The following is a 27157-nucleotide window of genomic DNA, read 5'->3' as shown; positions in this document are numbered from 1 at the left end:
AACATTCATTTCTATAACTGTTCTTACAGCTTTCGATTCTTCTTTCCTCATACCATGACTAAACAATCTAAGTCTATTTTCTGTCATCTTATCCACGATTGACGCAACACCTATACTTCCTCTTATATGCTCGTTCCTTATCCTATCTTCTCTAGTCACTCCACTCATCCAACTAAGCATTCTCATCTCTGCTACACTTATTCTCTGCTCTACTTTTTTATCAACCGCCCAACACTATGAACCATACATCATAGCTGGCCACACAATTTCATACTAAATTTAAAAACTATAATTAGTATTTATTCATATATTATATTTTAAAATCAAAGAACTGCTAATCAGGATATAATTAAAGAAATAAGAGTTCATGTTGCTTTTAAAATATTTCACCAATTTCTCTAAAGGAAACACTATCTACAGATTTGCATCGAAGCGTTTCCTATGATAGTGATTTTAATCACTGTCAGATATCATCTATACTTGTCCCATCTATGACTCGTCCACACTGTGCCTCGACCCCACTGTGCTACCGTTTTTTTTTTTAATAAATAACCTTCATCAGCTGTCTTTCTTCTCGTACTTCTTCTAACACTTGCTCATTTCTTTTCTTACCTATTCAATTTGTCTTTGATATTTTTCTCAATATCTATAACTCTAATGTTTTCTAATTTGCTTCTATCATTCTTGTCAATTGTTCATGTTTCACTGCTATATGAAAACACACTCCAGACAAACGTTTCAAAGAATCTTTTACGTATGCCAAAGGTCCGATGTTTATTGGTGATAAGCTGAATCTTGTTTTGGAATGTTTGCTTTAGATCTGTGTTTGCATTGTTTTGGTTTTCATGGAATTTATTTTCATTTTAAATTCTTCAAGTGCACTTGATAGAATTTTTTGCATATTACTTATGTCATGTTCAGACTGTGCTAAGATAACAATGTCATCAGCAAAGCGAATACAGTATATATGTTAACCATTTATTTTCAATCCATTGATCTTGCTTTACATAATGTCTATGCTCATTTCAAAGAAATATTGAATAGATAGAGCTACCATGGGCATCCTTGTCTCATTCCTCTCCTTATTGTTGCTTCTTTTAATGATCCATTTACATTTCTGTTATTTAATCTTTATATAATTTGAAGATGAGCTTTTCAATCAATTCATTTTTCTCTTAATATCTTAACAGACACAAAAAAAAACACATTATAGTAAAATTAATACCTTCTCAACTTCGCATCGAAGCTAAAAATTATAAATGAAATTTGAAACCAAATTAAACTTAAAAAGTTCATTAAAATAATTGACTAAATCGGGACAGTGCTCCTTATATAGAATATACACAACACAACGTATTTACGTGTGACATTAAGTAGAGTTTATTGTTAGTTGCATATTTTGCCCCTAGGCCAATCATGCGCACTAATTTGATCAAGCATACTTATTCATTTTACTATGGGTGTTTGGACGACCGGAAACGTTGTCCGAGCAATATTCTTAAACGTATATCATTAGCGAGGTGCTGCAATCATGTGCGTGCGGTTATGGCTCAGCTGCGATCTTATGTACTGATTTTGGATGACCGGCAGCGTCGTCCATACAGTAAAATATTTGTATATTACTCTATTGGGTAATCTTTTAGCTTCGAAGCAAAGCTAAGAAAGTATTAATTTTATTATGATGTGTTTTTTTTGTGTCTGTTACCACTTTTTCTCAGCTCTCATCGAACCGATTTCTTTTAACGAATGTCAAAATATCACAAATCGTATCTAGTCGAAGACATTACCCTCAAAAATTGAAAAATTTCCCTCGTTACCCATAAGTGGGGGAAATATCCAAAAAATGACAAATTTAAAAATCGCTAATTTTTGACATTTTTAAAATTTTTTTTACTTAAAACTGCCATAACTTTTTTTTTATAAATGCATAATGTCTTTACCTTTCATTTGGTATATTTTTTTATAAATCTGTCTTTTTATCTGCCCACAGGGGGGTTTAAAATGACAACTGTTTCACAAAAAGTTAACTTTTTCAACTTAACTTTTGAAAGTGTCTCGGAAAGTCTGACACTTATATATATATATATATTAGGGTGGCTCAAAAAAAATCGATCTTCGAAATGTTTATGAGATACCTCATAAATGTATTATATACNTGATATAGCATAGAACTTTACACCTATTTATATTTTTTTGCTTTTTTTAAGTCGAGAAAAATAATTTTGAAATTCGAACTCGCTTAAATTGCCATTTTTTCAGTCGTCGAAAGTGACGTACGGTTGCCGAGTCGCTAACACTTGTGTCCTACGCGTATAGGGTACAAGGTTCCAACCCGCGTATGCCAAGGAATTTCTTGCATTTTTTCTTAATTCTTTTTTAAGTTCGAATAAATTTAAGTTAAACTCATTTAATTTTCATCTCATTTAGATTCAATAATTTCAATAAAGATCAAGAATCCCATCACTTAAGTGAAAAATTGTAAGTACATTAAATAAATTAATAATATAATTAACAATATTTAACAATTTATGTAAGTACATAAAAAGATAAAGTCATATTATAAATGATTTCTGAATTTCAAATTAGACTCTTAACTCTTAAAGATATTACAGAAAAGTCGTTAAAATTCCTTCAATAATGGTTCAGTAAAATGTATAGTCTAAATAATAAATATTATAATAATGCTATTATTTAGACTATAAAATACTGTTAAGAACCCCTGAATATTATTTTATAATTGTGTGGAGTATATAATACATGGTCGTCCGACTGTCGTCGAACACAGGAATGTGCTGACCAAGGGTTTTAGGGCAACCATGGGCAAAGGACTCCCACTGTAGGTACCCTACAGTCAGTCGTGGTTTAGTATGCGCTAGTTACACTCATTCTATATCATTCTAAATCATTCTATATCATTCTAAATCATTCTATATCATTCTATATCATTCTATGTNATAAATCACTTTTAAATTGAATGTACTTTTTATTTTTGAAAACAAAATTTGTCAGCGTAATAAATGTATTTATAAATATATCTATATAAATGAAAACATACACTAAAATATCTAAAATTTATTAAATGTGTAGTTTTAAAAAAGTTTTTTTCTTGAGAAGTCATACCAATAGTAAGTAACTGAGATTATAATAATGATTTTTCATCAATTTTTCGTGCTGATAATATTTTTTGGGATATTTATTAATATCCAATTTATTACATGTTGTTGTTATAAACCGACACCGGAGAATTTTGAAGATGTAGAAGAACTTGAAATAGCATGGCAATTGGATACTGGATATGAACGATTAACACACAATTTACCATCTCGTGTGAATATAAAGGAATTTAAACGTATCATGACTAATGATATAAACAAACCATCATCATTTGAACTATACAACAGGCCACAAATTATCTACTACAACCTTTATTGCAGTAACTTAAATAATCTTTTACAATATATGATCCTTATTGATTCATTAAAAAAAATTGAAATATTAAAAGAAAATGATAGTTTACTTTTAGATGAATCAATTATTAAACACATGCTAGCCCTAATGCTAAAGTCAGAACTAGATGCACCTTTAGATCCTTTATGGGCTATGTTCATGTATGCAATTTACATAAGAAAACAGAAAAATTATTCGGATGATAACTTGGTTATACATTTTAAGGATCTTATACGAGTTATAATAGAAATTTTAAAATCACACACAAAAAACGATTGTGACATAAAGATTACCAAAGTTAAAAAAACAAATAAAAATGACACATACATAAGTAAAGAAATAAAAAATATTATTCATGTTATGAATAAAAGAAATCAGAATAATTCCTTTTTTTTGAGTGGTATAGAAGTAGAAAATTGGATTTCACTTAGTAATATTTATCTTTACGAATTTATAAAAAACGAAGATATTTTGAAAACAATAATAATGACTTTTGGGGAACAAAGTCAGAACATTTATAACGATATAATTGATAATATTAATACTGCATACAAAATAACAAAGGATTATTATTGGTTTGATATATGGATTTTAAAAATAAAAGATTATCAAAACAAAGTTTTTAACATTTTTAGAATCGTAGCTTTGTATTTTATTAGGAAACATCTATCGTATTTATTGTTAAGTGAAAATGACAATATTATTAAAATTAATAATACCATAATGTACGAACTATTGAATAATAATGATACATTAAATAATATATTCAAATTTAAAAATAAACCAGAAAATATCTACTACATTATACAACATTCATTCTCTGAAAAACCAAGTAAAACTAAATCCTATGATATTATAAATAGTAAAAATATAAAGTTTATTGATAAAAGTATTAAAAAAAAATATTTTGTCAATTCATTTAAAATTATTAATGAAAATGACGAAGAAATTAAAAAATCATTAGAAGATAAATTGAAAGATAACTTCCAAAAGTTTAAAGAATTTATAGAATATTTAAATTGTATATATAAGTATATCGACATTAAAATTGTTCGGTCATTCTTTGAGTATTCTTCAATATACAGGCATGTTGAGCCCCCACTAGAAGAAAGAAAGAAAATATCTTGAATCTTAATATGTATTTTAAGTACAAAAAATGAATTATGTTTTCTATATGTCTATTAAAGTAAATAAAAATCCAAATTTAATATCGAGTTTCAAATAATAAAATAAAACATATATAACAGTTATTTATGTGTATCTTTTTTTTATCAGTAAAAGTTTGAAAATTTGACAATCAAATTGAATAATACCAGATTTGTTTGAAAACATACTTTTTATTTTCTCTCGGGAGAAGTACAACTGTTATTATTGTTTTTTCGAAATTTTTCCTTTTAAGTTTCAATGAAATTAAATAAGGAACTTTAATTTTTGTTCTTGGATGTGACACCCGAATCTCCTTTCGTAATTACGTAGATATTTTTTACTAGTGAATTAGAACTTGACTATCAATCAAATTTTCCCTCCTCTCAAAAACAAAAAAATAATTATTCGTTTAAATATATAAAAGGTATATTACGCTTGAATATTTTAAGCCTCCTGTATAAATAGAGCAAAGTATACGTGTACCAGCTATGCTTTCATCCACCCGCGCTTCATACCCACTCATTGTATTAAAATGTTTGTTGTTCATTGAATGCGTGTCTTAATATTAAAATAGATTTTTTAAAACATTTTTTAAGAAAATGCTTATAAATAGTTTTTAGAAATATGAAAGAAATTTATTTTTATTATTTGCTTATTAGTGATAAATAATAAAAAAATACTTTGAATGTAAATTTAATTATTTAGAAAAAAAATTAAGTCTATTAATAATGTACAGACATTTTCATTAATAAATCGAACTTTCAATGATATTTAGCAATTATTAGTTTTTAGTTGTATATTTTTCATTTGTCACTTAATTTAATTACTCTAAGTATAATTCCAGTTTCGATTAATTTTAGTCGCTGTTTTTATATATAGTAGTGCGAGTTATTCATAAAACAACTGATAAGTAAACTTTTAACAGATACAGATGACCATGCGGCGGTTACTGTCAAAAGAAACTTATACCCATGCGCTCAATCGTCGCTTTAGTCACCTAAGGGACCTCATATCGATCGGTCCTTTCACTTCTCGTAACCAAGTTCCATCAGTAGCTACTATTTTTGTTTCCACGTTGGCTATTCGTACAAACAAATAAAGAAAATCATTCTTTTTTTACTATCAATATATTAAAATAATATAAAATGTTTACCGTATAACCCATACTATTTGTACATAAATAATATATTTAATTAATGACTAATGACTGAAATGAGCTTGAAAAATGTATTAGTTATATTATTTTTATGTTCTTTTTCAACACATCATTGCGTTCAACTTGAACATGGACCTGTCAAAACTGCCTTGTAAGTACATAATGTGTTACTTAATAAGTACAATATAATATCGAATAACATCACTTGCAAATTGCTAAATTTTAATAATTAACAAATTCAAAATAATTTGAAGTTATATAATTTAGGTTACAGACATGGGCAGAAAAGTTGTACTTCGAACTTTGGAATTGCGGCGAGTACATTACAAATAGAAAATCATTGCAGGCAGTAAGTTTAATAGCATCATAATTTAATATTTAAGAAACTAATAATTTTAGTGAAGTTTCTTCTCATTTTTACTTAAGTCTGATTAATTACTACTTATAATTATCTACTTATTAAATAATTAAAAGAACATCCAAGTATAATGTGTTGAATATAGTGTAAATATATTTCATAAAATTGTTCATATTTTAGAAGTATAATAAAGAATCTAGAATCGAAGAAAAAAATGGAGAAATTCTAGCTGCCAACATTTCTAGTGTGATTAAATCCATGATGGATAAAAAACAACAAGCTTTGAAGGTAAAGTTACTAGGGATATTTTGGAAGACATTAATTTAAGATAAAATGGTACGAAAAGAGTAAATTTATTTATTTTGTTTTTACAGAGAATTTTAGACACTGTTGAAGGGGCTGCATTTGATGCTCATAATAAACCAGTGCCAAGTAATTCATATTTATATAGAAGTGCCAAACCTGATCCAGAAAAACCAAATTCATCCTTACCTTTAAATTTAGTAGCAAATTCTCATTTCTTTAATACGGAAGTAAACTTATCTTACAGTTCTGTGCATGTACCAACCTACGTTTATGATAGAGGTATGTTTAATTTTTACAATACACATTACTTCTAAACAGAATCTTGACAATATGTAAAATTATTAATAAATTTCATGAACAAAATAGCATCAGATGTGTTAAAATCTATAAAATGGTCCGAAAATTTGGATGCCATATTCGATTTCAATTATAGAAACGATCCAAGGATGTCATGGCAATATTTTGGAAGTACAACAGGTTTCATGCGACAGTATCCAGGTTCGCATTTATTATATTAAATATGCCTTTAATATTAATTTAACCAGGAATAAGTTTCGTTTAATGACTTAAATGTGTTAAAGTAACAAATGAAAATTCCACATGGATTAATACTTCTCTAACTATTATTTTTGCTGATATTGATAATATTTTAACATTCAATATAATCTTTTAAATTTTAGCCATGAGTTGGACTATAAATCCAGTAGACTTGTATGATTGTCGAATGAGGCCGTGGTACGTAGAAGCAGCAGCTTGTCCCAAAGATATACTTATTTTAGTGGATAATTCTGGATCCATGATGGGTCAAAGCAAAATTATTGCCAGACATGTCATTAATACACTATTGGATACACTTTCAGTTAACGATTATGTTAATGTGCTAGTATTTAATAATGAAACAGAAGAGGTTGTTCCTTGCTACAAAGATTTACTTGTGCAAGTGAGTAATCAAAACAAAATGTTAGGCGAAAATCATTAAAAATGATGTTTTGCATATTTATTTAATATATTTTTAGGCAACTCTTGCTAATATAAGAGAACTGAAATTAGGAGTTGAAAATATTGCCGAACCGAACAATATATCAGACTTCAGAATTGCGCTAACCGTAGCATTTAAAACTCTAGAAAAAGTAAATAATCTTTCTGATAATATTTCACCGTAATAAACACCATTATTTCAAACTTTGGAAACTAACCTTTCTAAAATTTCTATACTATAAAGGTCAATCCATGTCAAATCATTCAAAAGTAGTTGCATGACCATCTCACTTTTTTCTTAAATATGTAGGGTTTATATTGTATGCTATATTTAGATTAAAACAATTTTTTTTTTATGACCTTCCTATTTTTATGGCTATTTCAATGTAAAAAATGTTGAAAATAGCCAGAACGTCAAAAACCACACAGATTATTCAATATTAATTTAATCAAATAAAAATTTTAGAATTGACCTTATTGTAACTTAAAGTTTACATTAAAAAAAAAAATTATATGAAATTCTAAATTTTTATGACTTTCTAATAATGGTGTTTTTCTGTATAAATTGTCAATTTAAGCTCCATTAAAACAATTAAGAAGTTATTATTATATAGTGATTTTCCAATGTGGTATTGTACAGTGTATAATCTATGTTTCATCTAAATTTCAAATATTTAAAGCAATTTTCTTGGAATTTAGAAATTTATAAAATAAAATTTTTTATAAAATTAGGTGAATTATTTCTGTTGATTGACGTAATTTCAAAAAAAATTTATTTTAATTTTTTCGTTATACATCTTTTTAATACATCATAAAAATTTGAAGTTTGCGAAAAAAGTGTAACATGTAAAATTTAGCATTAGAAACTCAGTAAAAAGTCACTCAAAATCAAATAATTTAATGATAGATTTTTGTTATTTTCAAACCACATTTTTGTAATTGTTTTTTATATTATTATATATGTATTATATTACGATTCAATATAATTATTATATATGTTATAATTATTCAATTTATTATTTTAGTTGCAAAATAAAAAAATTAATTAATTAAATTATTATGATAATATTCTAAAATATTTTAATAAATAATATTTATTTTATTGCGTCCTCATAAATATTTTTTACATTGAAATAGCCATAAAAATGGGAAGGTCATAAAAAAAAGTGAGGTAGTCATGCAACCACTTCTGGATGATTTGTCATGGATTAACCATTATTTTATATACTATTTATATATTTTATTATAATACTGTTACACCTTTATTTCAGTACCGAGAACAAAAAAGAGGTACAATGTGTAATCAAGCTATTATGTTAGTCACCGATGGTGTACCAGAAAATTTTTATGAACTTTTCAAGTTATTCAATTGGCGAGAAGGTACACAGGGAATGCCAGTCAGAGTGTTTACATACCTAATAGGTCGCGAAGTACCGGAGACAAGAGATGTAAAATGGATGGCTTGTGCGAATCATGGTTAGTAAATACATTTACATTTTAATAAGATTAAGAAGATGTTCAACGAGTAATTTTTTTGTTCATTTTAGGGTTTTTCGTTCATTTGCGGACAGTGGAAGAGGTTCGAGAACAAGTGGTACATTATTTGCCAGTTATGGCAAGACCACTAGTACTACATCAAACTTATCACCCTACAATTTGGACACCCCTTTATGCAGATATTACAGTACTCAACTAAATTCTATACGCCTTATGAACTATATTATATTTATATTACCGACTTTAGGATCCAAAAATGACGGACTACTTATGGGAACGAGAGGAGTGTAATGAGCAAAGAGAAAAAACTTTGAGTTATAAAAAAATGAAAAATAAATTTTTTTTCCCAAAAAATTTAGAAAAATGGGATCGCGATAGATTTAAAAAAGTAATATTTTAAAAAAATATTGAAATATAAAGATAAATTGATTGTTATTTTTTCTGTTTAGGAACAAAATCAAAACACTAATATAAACCGACAAAAAAGTCATAACTTAATCACATCTATAGCGATGCCAGCTTACGACAAAATAACAGAAACTGTAAGTTATTATTTGTGTATATTTTTTATACTTTACACATTAATTAAACGTGACAGTTTAACAAAGTTAAGGTTTCAGATAAACACTTTCAATATTGTCACTAATACTTAAAATGATTAATTGTTAATAATTCAAAAATTTTCATAATAATAAAGGGCATTTTTAACCAACCAATCATTTTAAAAAGTTATTCGTAGTTTTTAATAGCTTATCAAAATGCACCTATTACAAATAATATAAAAATTGCTATAACAGAACTTTTTCTAAAATCATTTTGACAATAATGAATAAATAATATTCAAGGAATTTTCTAAAAAATCTTTTAAACTTAAAAACTTTTCAAACTTTTCGAATCATAAAAAAAATTATAAACATATACATATATTATACAATTAATGCATTAACTATATAAGAAATATTAGTAAAAACTCTATTAACTGTNATATATATCGAATCATTATACATTAACTATATAAGAAATATTAGTAAAAACTCTATTAACTGTGGTTGTTAAGACCAAGACCGGAGACATGATTAACAGAATTNTGCATTAACTATATAAGAAATATTAGTAAAAACTCTATTAACTGTGGTTGTTAAGACCAAGACCGGAGACATGATTAACAGAATTTTCACTTTTAACGTTTATAGGTTACATAAACAATTTTAGGATACAATGTTAGTAACTATTGTTTAAACATTATAAACAAAATAATCATAAAAGTTTTTATTTTATTTTGAAGTTTAAGCTGTTTAAGATACATGTTTTTTATTTAACAACAAAATAAAAATCTATGTTGTATCTAATTATAATGACAAAGAGAAGGCCTATTAAATCGGGTTTCATTTTTATTTTAAATAATTGCGTATGAAATATTAAGTGTCCTTTTTATTGCATAAATATAAATTTTTACTATACATATTAAATTATTATAAATTTGATTTCACAAGGAATGAACTTACATAAAATATGACACGAATACGGATTCATCAGTCCCAGTTTTCACTAAAAATTAGACCAGGCAAATTCCCTAATTGCCACTCTCCAAATGATGCACCTTTTAGATAGAATGAATAATTTTTTGTAATTAATCTCTAGTATTTTAACTTTTAAATGAATCTCTTAAATTATATAAAAAACGAATCTCAGCTAAAATAAAAATAAAAAATCCAACTACATATTTTTTTTTTTCACTAAATGAATAGTGTTATTTACAAGTTTTGAAAATTATACTTAGCTAATAATTTAATATGTACTTTAAATTTCGACTTTTAAATTATTTATTATTCAATCTATCATTGTATTAAATGCAATAATTAACTATTAATAAAAATGTTTAATCATTATTTCCCAACAGAATATCACTGTAAGAAGGCTTATAAATGATAACATCTGGGTATGGGAAACACGCGAGGTATTTAAAATTTCACTCGGTAGTCTGTGATAATAATTTTGTATTGGTCGACTTTAGTTATACATATAAAAAATGCATACCTTATTGTATATTTATAATTTTTGTTAAATAGTTCCTAACTTTAGTATATTTTATTTTTACAAACGTTGTGACCAAATTTTTTGGATTTCCTTCTTATAATATTTTTATCATTAAAATTAGAGGTAATGATTTGTTTTAGAAGTACAAATATCTCCTGATTATAGGTAGCCATTAATTACATGGTTAGATTTATGTAAAAGTAAATAATTTAGTATAAAATATGAATAAAAAAAAAAATTAGATATATACGTAGTTGTAGGTTTAGTAGTTGACTATACAATTATGGTGATAATATTACTTGTATATTGTTTTATTAGACAGATTTTGTTGGAATTTCGGTAACGAATTGGAAAAATCCGAATTCTACACAATCAATCGGAATTTTTTTTTAATCGGGTACCAAAATGTTAGAAGTATTATTTTAAAATTAAAATGTTTGTTTTTAATTTAATAGTTATATTTATATAATTAATAATATTTAAAAAATACTGTGTACGGCATATAATTATTTTTTATTAGCCTACACATTGTGTTTACACAAACTAGCGCGTAGCTTAACTTTAGTAAAATATAACATTTGTTTTAAATAGTTTCATATAGTAAATATTGATAATATTCCAATCTAGATTTAGTAGTAAAATTTTAATTTATTACATAGATGTACTATATTTTAAAAATTGATATATTAAATTTTAGATTTTTCTAATTATTTGGAACATAGAGAAATATTAAAAAATTGTTGTTTTTTTGTATTTAAACATTTTTGATAAATAAATTTAACAAAATTAATTTATAAAAATAATTACAGACAAAAGTCGCCCATTTATTGGGTGTCGTAGGAACTGACGTTCCAGAAGCAGATTTACGGGAAGCAATGATGCCACATGTGGTAAGTTCAAATTGAATACAACCTACTCAAAGCTATGCAATATATATTAAAAAAATGTATTCAAAATAATTCTAGTTAATCTCTTAAATTTATTTTTTTATTTTTATTACAAGCTTGGCGTCAACAACTATGCTTTCATTGTTACTAACAATGGTTTTGTAATTACTCACCCAGATTTAAGACCTGTGGTAAATAATAATTTTAAGTATCTAAATAATTTACTTTAACGCAATATGAGTCATATATATATAGTGTGTTTCATACTGAACAAACGACGTTTATAACTTGTGATACAATTATCATTTTGTTGAAATATTGTTTTTAACAATAATTGTTAAAAACATATTTTTGATTATGTAACACTAATAAAAAATATACATGTATATATATATAAAATTTAATTAAAAAATAATAAATTTTTTAGCCTTTATCTTACAAAAAATGTTGAATTGTAATAACGATTTTAGGACAAAACTTATTGAGTTATAAGCATTCTAATACATACAGTGGGTATGGAACGCGAGAATACAAATACATCAGTATGAGCTGCACCTACACTCACAATTAACTCATTCTATGCATTAAAATGTATGTGGCCTGTCCTAAAATTGTTAAAATTTGTAAAATGTATATAGACTAAAAAATATATTTAAAAATTTCCTTATTAGTGATTAATAATAAAAAAATAATTACATTAAATATAGTGTATGAGGGCAATAATTATTAAATATAAAAAAAGATTTAACAAAATGATAACTGTATCAAAGTTATAAACGTTGTTAGTTAATACTAATATACTCTTAATATACAGCGCCTACTGGTTTTTGACATCTTTAATAACTTATGCTCCAATATATATTTGCGTTACTTTTATCATTTGATAACCTTTACAGTTTTGGACTACATTAAAGCACATTTTTTATTACTCGTCTCTAACAAAAATAAATTTTTTACTTTTTTGAAATTTTGAAATAACTATTATTTTCTATAAGTACATAGACTACTGATTGAGTTATAAGTATTGTAATACAATGAATTCGATGCAGCGCGAGTGGGTACAACTCGTACTGATATATATTTATAATACATATTCCGAATCATACTACATAAAATTAAAAAATATATGTTATATTAAAGTATGTATTATTAACATCATGTGTTAAAATTCTTGTGATTCAATATATACTTGTCTTAAAATGGTTATTAACCTATTAAAACTTTTCATAAAAAAAAAATTAAAATGTGGCTATTTTAAAATACTTTTTATTTTTATTTATTCTTAAAAATAAAAATGCTTTTAATGTAGTTTGAAAATGAAAAAATTGTTCAAAAAAATTTTTTTTACGAAATTATAATTGTTTCAAAAGTTATGAGAGTTGTCAGTTAGATTTGCTAAATCCTGCATACATAAATATATGTAATTTTTGGGAAAAAATTTCGAAAATTAACTCACCATTTAATACAAAAAATAACTATATAGTAATAATTTTTATCTGTTATAATTATTTCTAAATATTTTATTACATCATTTTAATTTTACAAGTTAAAATAGATTGCAATAAATACATGTGTTGGGTACAAAATATTATACACAATTAAATTAGTATAGTTGTATAGCATATTACAGGACGTACTAAATTAAACTCATGGGGCAGCTGTTATATAATTCAAAAGGATAAACTATAAAATAATTTGTTATAACACGACTCACGATGTTATATATGTTATCATAATATTTCATTTTCATTTTTTAGTTTGGAAACATTTTGAAACCGAATTATAATAGTATAGACATGATCGAAGTTGAACAAGTCGAAAGTGATCAACACCCAAGAGAATATCACGAAGACTTATTGAAAGTAAGCTATATTTATTCTTATTATTAAATTATTAGAAGTGAATGAACAAGAGGGTAGTATTTTCGTTGCATTAAATTTAATATTTATTGATTATTAACAATTGATTAGTTTATAATTTATTTGTCTTCATCCAACAAAATTATAAGGATAATAACCAAAACGAGGGTAACTTCCAAGATATTGGGTATTATATGGATAATTGTACGAGTAGCTGTATGGAAAGTATCGAGGAAAATATGAATTCATCATTGAGAAAGGATAATTTATCAGAATATTTGAATTATGTGATTGTTCTGTGTTCATATGATCTCCGTCGTTAATAATTTTAAAATTATGTTCATGATTAATTTGTCGCGCTTTTGGTTTTGAATATTTGTGATCTAATTCGAATTTGTTAATTTTCTTCGAAGATGATTCATACACACTAGAATTCTCATCTTGAGGTACAACTACAGCATCAACAATAATAGTATCAACACCGCCTGACTTATTACTTGTTGTCGTAGCCTCTACAGCTCTTTTGAAATCGTCGTTTAATAATAATATGCAACAGGTAATTAGGAAAACCCGACGAGACACCTAAAAATTAAAAGGACTTAAGAAGTTTGAAAGATGTAATAATATTTCGATCGTTTTAAATAAGGAATTTTATAATTCCAATCGATACTAATTGCAAGAATTAGTATCGATTTAAATTTCTCATGTGATTAGACGCTCAATCATTATTTTTTAAATTTTAACGTCTTTTCAACTAAAAAAACAGGTATGAGAGAAAAGAAAAATGAAAAACCGGCACAGTTTGGCGGTACGGCATCGATCCTCGATGCTTGCACATCGAAGCACGACACGTTTCCAACTGAGCTATACAGGCTGCCTAATTACAACACATAATTGANACTAGTATGAGAGAAAAGAAAAATGAAAAACCGGCACAGTTTGGCGGTACGGAATCGATCCTCGATGCTTGCACATCGAAGCACGACACGTTTCCAACTGAGCTATACAGGCTGCCTAATTACAACACATAATTGAAAAATAATTAAGAAAATAATTTTTACTTACATAGTTACCAACCATTTCTCACTTAATTAAATGTAAACTATATCGACTCGCAAAATTAAAAATTACTAAAATCCTACCACTTATATACTTTAATCAGCTCACGAACAACTAATAACTAAAATGAACGTAATTGAATTTATATAAGCGCGCATCGATCTTTTTAGATCGTTGGAATCTTTGTGGTGAAACTTATAGCAATCCTTGATAAGTGTGACAAATCAATTTAACAACTAGGAATCAAAAACAATAGTATAGATAACAAAGCTGTTACAACAATATGAATTTTCATGCCATGATATTTAACAGATTTTGTGTATTTGCAGCTTCGGGGTTACATTATCAACCACACTACCGGAGACCTTGAACTTTCAATTAAATACCACTATGACAATTTAGTAAGTAGAAATTTATTTGAACTTTCTTCTTAATAATCAATTCTATTCCTTATAACTTTCCCTAATAAAAATAACATTTTAACTTATCCGCTTGTTTTCAAATCAGTATATTTACTAAACTTTTTTAATGATAGAGACGTGCTGCAACTGCTAGTAGACATTATTACTACTCATTAGTGGAAGGTACACCTTATACAGTTGTAGTAGCTCTGCAAGAAAAACACTTCGGGCATAGTGTAAGAATACCTGATCGTTTTCAAAATTTAAGTACAACGAGTAAGTAACAATATTTAAACACAATACATGATTCAAATCCTAATAAATATATATTTTCTATTACAGGATCATCATTGCTTGATTACTTTAAAGATGACGACTGGAAAATTCATCCAGATTGGTAGTTATTTTTTTTTTTTTTATAAATATAAAAATAAAACATTTTAAATTATAAATTACTAGTGAGCAAAAAATGTTAATGATAAATTATTTTTGAATCAGGGTTGTTATGTTTTAAACACAGTATTTAAAACACAAAAAATTTCAAAATCTACATTGGTCTTACGTGTCATTTTAAACGTTTTAAACTATTTACTTATATTTTAAACAGGATTTTTTTTAAATATTTCTTAACAACCCTATTTTGAAAAAATATTTTTTACTTAATAATTTCACCAAATTTTTTTTAGGCTCTATTGTCGATACGAATATGACAGAGACAATAATTACACCAAGGAAGAAGAACTGAAACATTTTCTCATGCGTATTAGTACAAGGTCTAATATTTGGAACAAATGGCCACCTCCAAGGTTCTACAGTGAATCGTATTACTGTGAGTGATTATTATAAAACTATTGGTACAATAATATCGATTATTCCTTAAACGGTTATATAGTTAATTTGGTTAATCATGCTAAGGTTAAAAATTATAAAATGATTTGTCTTATAATACTAAATGCAAATATAAATTTAAGACATTTTTTTATATTGAACATTTACGAACAATACTTATCGTTAATTAAATATTAAAAACTAAAACATTTTAATCCATTGCAAGTAAGTTTATTTCTTATTTTCGCAGCGAATGGGACGAAAAAGCCCGAGGAATATCATGATTGCAAATGTTATTGTGAGTTAAAGACAAATTTTGCATGATGAAAAGCTTGATTGTGATGTTGTATACAGTTTTAAAAAATATATTAGTTTGAAAGTTTTTTCTCACTAATTTTTTTTCTTTTATAATATTTATATGTACATCTATCAAGCTACTTGTATCATGAAAATAAAATGTTTGAATGATATACTAAACATCTATGATAAATTTAGCGTTTTAATTTAAAATATTTGTTAATCATAAATAGTTTTCCAAATAATTATTTCTTAAGTAGATGAAATATATTAAATATATACTTTATTTTGAGATAACTAAACATTTAATAATACCGTCAACCGATATATAAAACTTTTTTTGTTTTCTACAAATATATATTTAATGTATTTTGCATTTATAATTTTAAGCTTAACGTTTGTGAATGCGTTTGTGGGTTATCGAATGAAATCTTATTTATGAATGAATTGCTTTGTTGAGCGTGTGGCTTCTTTTTACTAAAAATTGTCTTTTTTTTTTAATAAATTAATTTTTATTAATTTTCAGGCAATAAAGAATTAATGTTGAGCTTGATTTATGACGCAAACATTACAAAAGGATTATTCACGGAATCAAAAGACGATCCTGATAAGAAAAAGAAGTAAGTTAATTTAAAAGAACAAAAAAATTTAGGTTGAATTTTTATGGAATTTATTATTTAAATTTTTCACAATGCACAATGTTTTTATTAAACAGTATAATTTAACTGCACTCGTACTACACATTTTTAAATTATATTTAGATAAGAAGAATATATTTAACAGCACCGTTTTAATAAAATGCACATTTACACATAAATAAATGCACAAAATTGAAAATAACTTTACATAACTTATAATACAATATCTAAGTAATTAGATAGAAGCATAGTGTCAGAAAATTTTATTGTTAAGTTAATATTACCTAATTTAAATTACAAATATTATTGACTTCATTTTCAATTATTTATCAATTAATAAAGATCTTAAAGATCTTAATAAATCTTAATAATAAAGAAATTAATAATTATCTTCGTACAGTAAACTTTGACTTTTGAAATTAAACTGGAAATGCATACAACTTTTTTTGTTTATTTAACTCTATATTTCTGTTGTATAAGTAAATATATAGAATGTTCATTAAGTAAGGAAACGGATTTCTATTGTTCTCATAACATAGTAGTCTTCTATAAAGAAATACTTATATCGTAATGAAAAAGGTTAAATGAATATTTTAAGCTTTATACATCATCATCTCTATGGCAAAATCACGTAACTGGACATTTTGAGAATTTTTTTTTCAAAAAATATACACTTCAATTATTAACTCATATTTTAACATTATTTAAAAAAAATTTCATTTTTCTTAAATAAGTATTAAAAACCCTATTTCCATTCTTAGCTATACAAAAATGGCGTTTTATTTCTTTCTTCCTAAATAATTTCAAAAAATCTAGTTACACGGTTTTGTCATGGAGAGAGTGATTTGTCAGCTTAAACGCACAAAAATAATCACTCACGCGCCAATTATACACATAGTATACAACTAGACAAAATACTCACGCTAATTAATTTTTTTATCACATTAATATAACGCACGATGCACCTTTTGTTTTGTTTATTTGTAAAAAAAAAGTCCAGCGGCCGTTTTGATGAGCCTTTTGCCAAGGTAATGTATATGTTATTTATAAACGAAACTACAGCTAACTAATTAAATACTTTTGTTTATTTCGGCTTCGTGCAGAAACGAATTCGAGAAAAGATTTGGCGTAACGTTAGCCTTTGTGGCTACTCATAGTGGCCTTACCAGGTGGATAGATTATAAACAGAAGTCTAAGTCACTGACTCCTCAATTCATTCAAGATAACATTTATTCTATAGAAGAAGTGTGGTACAGGCGAGCAGTCGAATACAATTCAGTATACGATGAAAGCTATGTATATTCCGTGCCTTTCGAAATCGGTTAGTATTTTATCGAATTGCATTGATGATTACATCATTATATGAGTTTTGTTATCGAATAACGTGTTTTTTTTTTTTTGACGTAGAAAACACCAGAACCACACTGGTGACTGCCAGTCAGGCAGTATTCGTTTCAAACAAGGACACCAAGCCAACTAAAAAAGCTGCCGCCGCCGTTGTCGGATATCAGTTTCGACACTCTGCCTTACAAGAACTTTTCATTAATATTACTAGACAAGTAATATAATTATTTTTTTTATACATATAAAACTAGCTCATTATGTATTTTTGAACAGTGTTATTCGGAAAATGGTTGTTCAGCAAAAGACACTTGTGAATCAGACGAACGAGATTGTTACATATTAGATAACAATGGATACATCATTGCATCGGAAAATGTCCAAGAGACCGGTATGTTTTTCGGTAAAGTCAACGGAATCATAATGAAAATGATGGTAGCGGATAAAGTTTTCAAAGAAATTAGAATTTTTGATTACCAAGGAGTGTGTTTTAAACGAGAACACGAAGACGACTCTAGTAGCGCATCTTTTTTGCTAACTGTAAGTAACAGAAAACTATATCGCTTTTACCTCAAAATTTATTATTAATGACTCACTTTAATTTGAGGACAATGTACGTCTTGAAATTTGATGGTTTAATGGAAAAATATATTTTCTAAATACAATTTTATATCAAAGAGGATGGTTGACTAAGTATTATTGTATCGCCGGGTTATAATATTAGAAAACTCAAAACTATCAAATAGTAAAAATAAAATGTACCATTTTTAAAAATGGTACTAAATTTAAAAAAAATAAATTTATTTTTTATACTTTACACTAAAGTATTTAACTATTGATTATTAAGATATTTGGAAAAATATAGAATTTTATCTTTCGAACATTTGATTATATGAAACAAATTATAATTTTTAGCCAATACATCATTTACGGAGTATAATTGGATGGTTGATTGGACGCATGTTTTTGGTAGCTGCTCAAACGAATTTCCAATGGATGTTGTCTCAAGCACAAGCTATATTTGAAGACAGTGAGTGAATTTTCACTTTCGTTGTTCACAAAACTAAAATTAATTATACATTTTTAATATTTTAATCGTAGTATCCGACTATATGGATGATGAAGAAAACAACTACACTGAAGAACAATTAAAAAGTTTCCAAATCGAAGGAGAAAGAGCCCTACATGTTGTTATGATTAATAGAACTCGGCCAAAAACATGCGATCGAGTTGTTAATTTGTATACTTTAACATCAAAAATACCAGAACGAATTGAAAGAAAGTTCAGATGTGATAGGTAAATTCATATTAAGTTGTAGTCATGGGTATACAATATTTTATAAAGATAAAAAATGTTATTTTTATTAAATTATATTATGAATATTAAGATAAGAGCATTGCTCTTTTTTTTAGAAAAATGGTACGTATATTTATTTTTTAACTATCAAATATATAGCGACACTTATGATAAATAATACATAAAACGACCAAAAAATAATTTATTTTTTAATATTTTTTTTGTGAAGCTCGTAGGCGCCTATTAAAGTAATATTTTTAAGAACCCTCTAATTACATTTTCTTTTTACTCTAAAAACACTATCCATGTAAATGAAAGCATACATAATTTTTTTTAATTTTTTGAGAACCTAATTCGATAATTGAGGGCGCTAAACTTCTTTTTGTTGCTCTTATAATGTCCAAAGAAGAACGGTTCTTAGGTCAAAGAACCCGATCATACACTCTTTAATGGTGGGTCTGTTGAGTAAATAGTAAAATGAAACACTTAAAAAAATAATGTCCCCCCATGAAAAATTTCTGTGGAAGCCCTTGGTTATAATTAAAAAAAATATAATTGACGAGAACGCAAATGTAAAATTCGGAGTGACTAGTATCCCTTCAAATATTATAAAAGTATTTTCAATTGTTTAAAAAAAATTGTCGTTTTCAACAAAATATTTTGGTTTTATTTATTATTTAGTATTTCATATAATACAAACACAAGAACTTTACCAGGTCATTTCTTGGAGGAATGTATAACAAATATTTTTACTGCTCCTATAAAAAAAAAAAAGAATTTTTTCGAATTACGCGATTTCAATCGGGTTATATTCCCCAAATTACCCTCTTATAACATGCACGATAATCCAACACTAACAAATATTTTTATTTTTAGACCTTATGAAGTACGCAAAATAATGAACACTAACTTAATTCTATTAGTGGTTGACGGATTATGTACAGAGAATGACACAATGGCTTTTGACACAATACCCCATGAAGTCCCTTATAAAAATATATCGTTAAGTTGCCATAAAGCTACTTCCAGTTTACCTCGAAATAGGCCTAAAATGGCCTGCATAAGAACACATCCTCAAGTGAGTATTCATCAACGAAATTTCAATGAAATTAAGAGCTCATTTAAGTAATAACATATAATAATTTTATTGTATGCGGTAAATTTTTAGGAACACGAAATATATGACAAAATGTGTGGAAAGGGTATATCATTAGTTCCCACTGCTGTATTAATACTTCTATTTTCTACGTTTAATTTTTTAAAACTTTTATAAATGTTTTTTATTTTTTAAACTACATTTTTTATATTTGTTTAAAACTTAAAGTTTTTAATTGATGTTATCTTTTATGATTGCTAACTTTATCAATGACTACTTCATGAATTTAATACTTATTTATACTACAAATTACCTATTTTATATATTATGTAAATAAATACCAAAGAATACAAATAATTGTTATTCCTATTGGAAATTTTTGTTCTACGTTAAAAATAAATTTGCATCATTATTTAATAAAAATGAATTTAAAGACCAAAATGAATGTTTATCTTGTAAAATAAATTTATTTCATAGAGTGTGATGTTGTTCTATGAAAATAACATTGGTTTCCTAAGGTTTTTCTAATTAAAGTTGTAACCAGGCAATTATTTTAAGCTTTGATATGAATTTTCAAAGGTAATAATTGAATGGGTTGGTAACAAATAAACTTCATTAATATAATATTATTTAATTATAATTTAAATATATAAAGGCCTATTTATATTATAATGACAATGATTTTTTTAAATTGATTGAATTTCCTAAAATGATGACATAATACTGTACTAAAATATTTATTAATTATTTTTAATTAAATTTTTATTAAATCAAACATATAAAACCATAGGTCGAAAAATAACTAAAAAATAACATCAACAACTATTAAATTAAAAAAAAAAAACAATTATAGGCATTTTAATAATTTTAAAAGTTCTAGTTTATTATTTACATGAAATAATTGATCATTAATTGTCTAGAGAAATACTTTGTATAAAGTTATATAACAAAGTTTCATTGGACATAGTTTCCAATTCATTTATTATTTTATCTAAAATTTCAGTACCTTCTAGAAAACCAACTAAATTATGAATACTTTTACTCAATCTATGATCAGTTATACGATCTTGATTAAAATTATATGTTCTAATTTTTTCTGATCTAGCACTTGAGCCAACCTACAACACATTTTTATAACTAGATAAATAATTAACATTATGTCTGAAATGCTAACTGACCTGTAGCTTTCTAGCTAATTTAGTACTAGATATTTGTTCTTCTAATTGCATTTGATAAAGTTTTGCTCTAAGTTTTTGTAAAGCTATTTTACGATTTTTTATCTGTGACCTATCAGTTTGACACTCAACAATAATACCTAGAATAAAAATTAATACTTTGAAAGATTTTTAATGTATATAAAAATTATTTTTTATTTGATCATACCACTTGGTTTATGATGCATTCTGACAGCACTATCTGTTTTATTTACATGTTGTCCACCTGCACCAGAAGCTCTTTTTGTCTCAATTATTAAATCCTTATCATTTATTATTACGTCAAACTAAAATTTATAAAAAATTTACTATTTAATTAAAAATATAATAGAAATTTTCACTAATATTAGTAATACTATTAAGTACTCAAATGTCAGGCCAAAATATTATTAAAAGTATCAATGTAGCAGTATGTGATTTTCTATATCATAATTATCCATTATTAACAAATAATTTGACTTGAAAATAAATTTTTAATTTGATTCATTAAATAGTTTTCATCATTTTTAGATTGTAGTACATTATATAGTATGCATATTATTTAAAATAATCATAAAATGTTGAAATAACTTTATGTAGACTTATTTAATAGTATTTGGAATAATTTTCTTGTTTGAAGATATCTATTTTTTCAACTATTAAATTGCAATAAATAAAAATCTAATCAGGGGCACCGGAACTATTTTTTACATAGAGGGCAAAAATTTAATGACTCGGTCCTCTTGGTTGTTACTAAGCTAAAAAGCCAGTTAAGCTATTTTTAGTGGATTTTAGTGATCATATATAAAAAATCCGGTAATTTACAAATTTTACTCTTAATAATAAATATTATTAGCTTTGTTACAAAGCTGAGATGATATTAATTTTACCATGATGTGTTTATTTATTTTTATTATTTTTTTTTTTTTGTGTCTGTCACTACTTTTTCTTAGCTCTTACTAGACCAATTTTTCTCAACGATACGTCAAAAAAACACAAATTGTATCTAGTTGAAGACATTACCTTTAAAAATAGAAAATTTTTCCCTGTAAATGATGAAAATCACCCAAAAAATTACGATTTTAAAAATCAGTAAATTTCAAAATTTTTTTTTTAAATTATTATAAGTTATTGAAAAATGAACAAAACAAAATAACTTTTTTTATATAGAAACCTTAAGTGATTATCTATTATTTGATATAATACTTTTGAAAATCTGACCCTTTACCTGCCCACAACAGGGTATTCAAAATAGCAACTTTTTTATATAATTCAACTTTTTCAACTTAAGTTTTAAAAATATTCTGGAAACACTGCATTCTTAAAGCATATGTCAAATTAAAGCTATGTTACGTACTATAAATTAAAAAAAAAAAAATTGTTCTGACGACCTATTATGAAATGACTACCGTAGTAAAATAACATGCTATTTTTGTGTTCAAATTTTTTTTTTATATTTATTGTAAAATACCTATAAGGGTTTGCCATAGTAATGATTCCCCCAATAAAAATAAAATTTACACGAATCTAACTAACATTTAATATAAATTTATACTTATTTTGATTATTTTGAAGAGATTTCAAAGTTAAAAAAAGTTTTTTTGAATTTTTGAAAATTTGTATAAAAAGTAAAACTTTTGAAAATCTGCGTTTTTTAAATATATATTAAAATAAAGCTTATTTTATGTACTAGAAGTTCAAAAAAAAAAATTTGTATTAACGACCTATTTTCTATATGCAAATGGCAGTCGAAGTAGAACAAAAAATAAGAGTTAATTTTGCTTTTGAAATAATCCACCAATTTTTTAAAATTAAACACTATAGATTTGCATCAAAGTGTTTCTTATGATAATAATTTTAATGACTGTCAGATATCATTATACTTGACCCAATTATGCCACGACTTCACTATACTATCGTTTTTTAATATTCAACTGGAGTTAGGTAAATTCATGAACACTTTTTAATCCTCAAAATCTGAATAGCTAAAAAATTTAGTATGGTAATGTTTCCAGATTCATTGTAATTTTTTTTTTGTCAGGTTCTATTGGGGGGACATAATCATACTTTTGCCCCCTCGTATTTTTATCAAGGGGAAACTGCCCCCCAGTTCTAGGGCAACTCAATTTAATAGTTTAAAATGTAGAAATTTAAAAGGTAACTACTTCAGTTGGTTGCGGTAAGATAGCAACTGTTACAGTACTTGTATGAATTCTACCAGATTTTTCCGTTTTAGGGACTCTTTGAACTCTATGAACACCTCCTTCATGACGCAATAAGCGGTAGCATTCATTCCCTGATATCATTAGGCAAACATGTCTTATACCACCTATTAAGAAGATTAAATATTAAATACTTAAAAAAAAATTTTTTTTTAATACATTTTAATTAATTTAAATGTACAACAAGAAAAATATTATAATCATTATACAATGAGTAATTTGAAAAGTTAAAAATAGGTTGTGTTTATTTTTTATTTAAAAGTAATTGAATTTTTACTGAGAGGGACTTTTGCAAATTAAAAAGGATAATGAATACATTTTGCCTATCGCTATTACTTAAACTAATAAACATAATTAAAATAATAAACTTATATTATTTATATTTACCAAGGTCAGTAGGACAATAATCAGCCATTTCACTTTGCCATCCTTTATAATGAGTAAAAGAGCTATACATTTCTAATAAATCTTGAGTAAAAATCATTGCTTCTTGACCACCTACTCCTGCTGTTATTTCTAGAATAACATCAGAACAATTAAGGCTTTCATCTTTTGGTACTAAGGCACCTAAAAGCTAATACTTTTATTATTCAATTAGTATAAAACTAATTAAAATCTTAGTAGAAACTCACTTCAAGTTCAAGTTTATTTAATTTAAAAAAAATGGTATCTCTTTCTTTGTTTACTTGCGTATAAAAATCACTGTCTTGTCCTTTATCTGAATAATTAAGAATAAAATGTATTGATCATTGTAACATTAATTTTTTTCCAACTTTAGATAATATTAAGTTTATAATGAATCAATAGTTAATTTATTTGTCTACAGAATTTAAAAATCAAAACTTTTAATTATTATTATTTTTATATTATTAATTTTTTTGTTATATAATAGTTATAACTAAGTATCATTAAATTGGTTGTTGTATTTATATACAATTGTGTTGCAAATCTATTTTGCTGGTACACTGTCTTCTGGAAGTGAATAAATAAATATAAAAATAGTAATAACAGAAATATTCTAAAAATGATGAGTAATATGATTAAACAAATAACACTCAATTATACAATTATTTAAACTACTTCAAATATAAATTTTAGTAGGAGACAAAAACAGAAATATATTGTTTGATTTGTACTAAACTACTTAACTTACCTAGGTCTAATTCTTGCAATGAAAGCAAATCATCTTTCAATGATCTGATTTTTGATACAAGAGTTGAAACCTTAGGCTTTGTCATTGAATCTGAATACTCATTTGATATCAAATTATCTATGTATGATCTTATACCAGGATTGTCTAATAAATTTCTTGAAAACTGATAAGATGTTGTTGAAAAACAATGGATAATAAAGTTGTGTTTTGAATAATTTAATCTGATTAATGATAGTTTACAAATATGTAATAATCTCATAGTATTAATGAACTTCATTATTTATAATGATTAATTAAATGTTATAAGTGTTTTATTTACTTATATTGAATATGTTACACAAATTTTAACATTAATTAATACATAATAATTTTAACTTTTGATGTGTAAAATGTGTAGTTATTAAACTATGAGTAAAGTATAAATAAAATTATACATATAAATATTATGATACAAATATAACTTATAATCATTTAATAAACCGGTAAGGGAGAGATAGTGTTATCACAGACTATATGAACACAGATAGCTCACTCGAGCGAGAACAAAGGAAATTTCTAAAAAGATTGATAACGGAGAGCGCATGAAATCAGTGCCGTCGAATGACATTTTGTAAATTATTGTTCAGGTATTGTACAATATTATTGTACAACTTTATTATCAACCTAACGATTTAAATGATACTACATTATGAAATAAAAAGTTTTTAAATCAAATAATTTTAGTGTTTTATTAAATACAAATAATTATTAATATTTACAATGCTTGAGTACAAACATCAGCATTCATATTATATACAATATAAATAACATAATTAATAACAGATACATGTTCTTTGGATTCCCCACAACTTATTTATGCGAAAAAGCCTTCTCCGCCCTCGTTTATATTAAGAATAAATTTCGAAACCGAATAGAAAACATAGAATCTGAACTATAGTTAAAGCTTTCAAGTATTAAGCCTTATGTTCAAAAACTCGTATCTGAAATGCAACATCAACCATCGCATTAAGACTTAATAATTAAGTATATAAAAATTAAGTTTTAAGAATATTAAGAATAAAATAATTTATTTTACAATTTTTTTTTAATTTAAGTGTTTAATGGTGTTAAAGTTTAAAATGAAAAATTAAGTTTAATAATAATAATTATAAATGTGTATATTTTGTTATGTTTTCTTCTATAATTTGTAATATAAAATAGTTATTATAATTTTGGTTATGATAACTTGATATGTTTTGTAAAAGAAAGGTATTCGACAAAAAATTGGTAGGGGGTCCGCATTTCTAAAAATCTTTCAAGGGTCCGTGTTCTATAAAAGGTTAAGAACCGCTGTTTTAAAGTAAAACTAGTTTTTTTTTCTACGTGAATAGTCTACCTTAGGTCATCAGCATATCAATAATAATTTATCGGCTTAAAATAATTCAAACAGCCCAGAAAGTCACTCTTTTTTCCCTATAACAAATAATTTTTGACTTACATCATAACTCAACGCTAAAAATTATATTTTAAGAATAATTTTAAGTGTAGTACTAATTTGTATAAATAAAATAATATAGAATACACATAACGAAATTTCATGCTGGAATTAGTGGTCATACTGATATCGTGCGCAGTCACGTGACCCTTTAGTTTTTGTTTACATCCAGAGTGAATTATCTGTGTTCATATAGTCTGTGTCTAAATACACACATAAGATGAATGATAAGGTGTATTTATCATCTTACAAAATTGTAATGAAATATTATTTTTAATTACTAAAAAATTTGCGTCAGACGGATTAAAAATAACCAATGAGAATTGCTTTTTTTTTATTGTCTGTAAAAAATTCCTTTGAAGTACAGTTATATCTTTCGCAGTCATTATTTTCTGCCCCTAAAGACAAACAAAGAGACGTAAATGAATCAAATGAGAATCCAAATATTTTTCTACTGTTTGGTATTTAAATGCAATGTATTGAGTAT

The 27157-nt window shown here is 25.7% G+C and overlaps 2 protein-coding genes across 8 annotated transcripts; one reads left to right on the top strand and one right to left on the bottom strand.

Annotated features, from left to right (window-relative positions):
• Positions 1-5572: 5572 nt before the first annotated feature.
• On the top strand, positions 5573-21053 carry LOC126893986 (voltage-dependent calcium channel subunit alpha-2/delta-3). 5 transcript variants are annotated; one of them, XM_050664589.1, is made up of 29 exons: positions 5574-5900; positions 6017-6098; positions 6288-6395; positions 6482-6692; positions 6780-6911; positions 7094-7353; positions 7430-7543; positions 8663-8867; positions 8939-9075; positions 9136-9276; positions 9338-9430; positions 10789-10845; positions 11735-11815; positions 11929-12003; positions 13570-13674; positions 15060-15131; positions 15266-15407; positions 15474-15528; positions 15818-15960; positions 16210-16257; positions 16783-16876; positions 17890-17922; positions 17998-18215; positions 18302-18453; positions 18512-18775; positions 19151-19265; positions 19337-19532; positions 20409-20610; positions 20701-21051. In XM_050664589.1, the coding sequence occupies exons 1-29, from the start codon at positions 5797-5799 to the stop codon at positions 20803-20805; spliced, it is 3744 nt and encodes a 1247-aa protein (XP_050520546.1). In that variant the 5' UTR covers positions 5574-5796; the 3' UTR covers positions 20806-21051. The 5 variants fall into 5 exon arrangements, with proteins under 5 accessions (XP_050520548.1, XP_050520546.1, XP_050520549.1 ...); XM_050664591.1 differs by lacking the exon at positions 16210-16257 and having other exon boundaries at positions 5573-5900; positions 20701-21053; XM_050664592.1 differs by lacking the exon at positions 10789-10845 and having other exon boundaries at positions 20701-21050.
• Positions 14033-25555, bottom strand: LOC126893994 (peptide chain release factor 1-like, mitochondrial). Of its 3 annotated transcripts, none has more exons than XM_050664611.1 (8): positions 25197-25555; positions 24676-24761; positions 24431-24617; positions 23987-24150; positions 22012-22129; positions 21807-21943; positions 21635-21746; positions 14033-14253 (listed from the first exon to the last, which is right to left on the bottom strand). In XM_050664611.1, the coding sequence occupies exons 1-8, from the start codon at positions 25471-25473 to the stop codon at positions 14165-14167; spliced, it is 1170 nt and encodes a 389-aa protein (XP_050520568.1). In that variant the 5' UTR covers positions 25474-25555; the 3' UTR covers positions 14033-14164. The 3 variants fall into 3 exon arrangements, with proteins under 3 accessions (XP_050520568.1, XP_050520569.1, XP_050520567.1); XM_050664612.1 differs by lacking the exon at positions 14033-14253 and adding an exon at positions 18645-19298 and having other exon boundaries at positions 25197-25542; XM_050664610.1 differs by lacking the exon at positions 14033-14253 and having other exon boundaries at positions 21361-21746; positions 25197-25549.
• Positions 25556-27157: the final 1602 nt, after the last annotated feature.

Source organism: Daktulosphaira vitifoliae, unplaced genomic scaffold (assembly GCF_025091365.1).
Source record: "Daktulosphaira vitifoliae isolate Bord-2020 unplaced genomic scaffold, ASM2509136v1 Scaffold_1, whole genome shotgun sequence".
NCBI lineage: Eukaryota > Metazoa > Arthropoda > Insecta > Hemiptera > Phylloxeridae > Daktulosphaira > Daktulosphaira vitifoliae.
Note: the sequence above shows the minus strand (reverse complement) of the source record. Positions and strands in the feature narration are given on the sequence as shown.

Coding starts and splice junctions, on each gene's coding strand:
- LOC126893986 (XM_050664589.1), top strand. CDS start 5,797: ATGACTGAAATGAGCTTGAAAAATGTATTAGTTATATTATTTTTATGT. Junction 6,693..6,779: donor AACCTACGTTTATGATAGAG/GTATGTTTAATT, acceptor TGAACAAAATAG/CATCAGATGTGTTAAAATCT. Junction 6,912..7,093: donor TTTCATGCGACAGTATCCAG/GTTCGCATTTAT, acceptor TTTAAATTTTAG/CCATGAGTTGGACTATAAAT.
- LOC126893994 (XM_050664610.1), bottom strand. CDS start 25,473: ATGAAGTTCATTAATACTATGAGATTATTACATATTTGTAAACTATCA. Junction 22,130..23,986: donor TCTTACCGCAACCAACTGAA/GTAGTTACCTTT, acceptor TATAAATTTTAG/TTTGACGTAATAATAAATGA. Junction 21,747..21,806: donor AATTAGCTAGAAAGCTACAG/GTCAGTTAGCAT, acceptor AATGTGTTGTAG/GTTGGCTCAAGTGCTAGATC.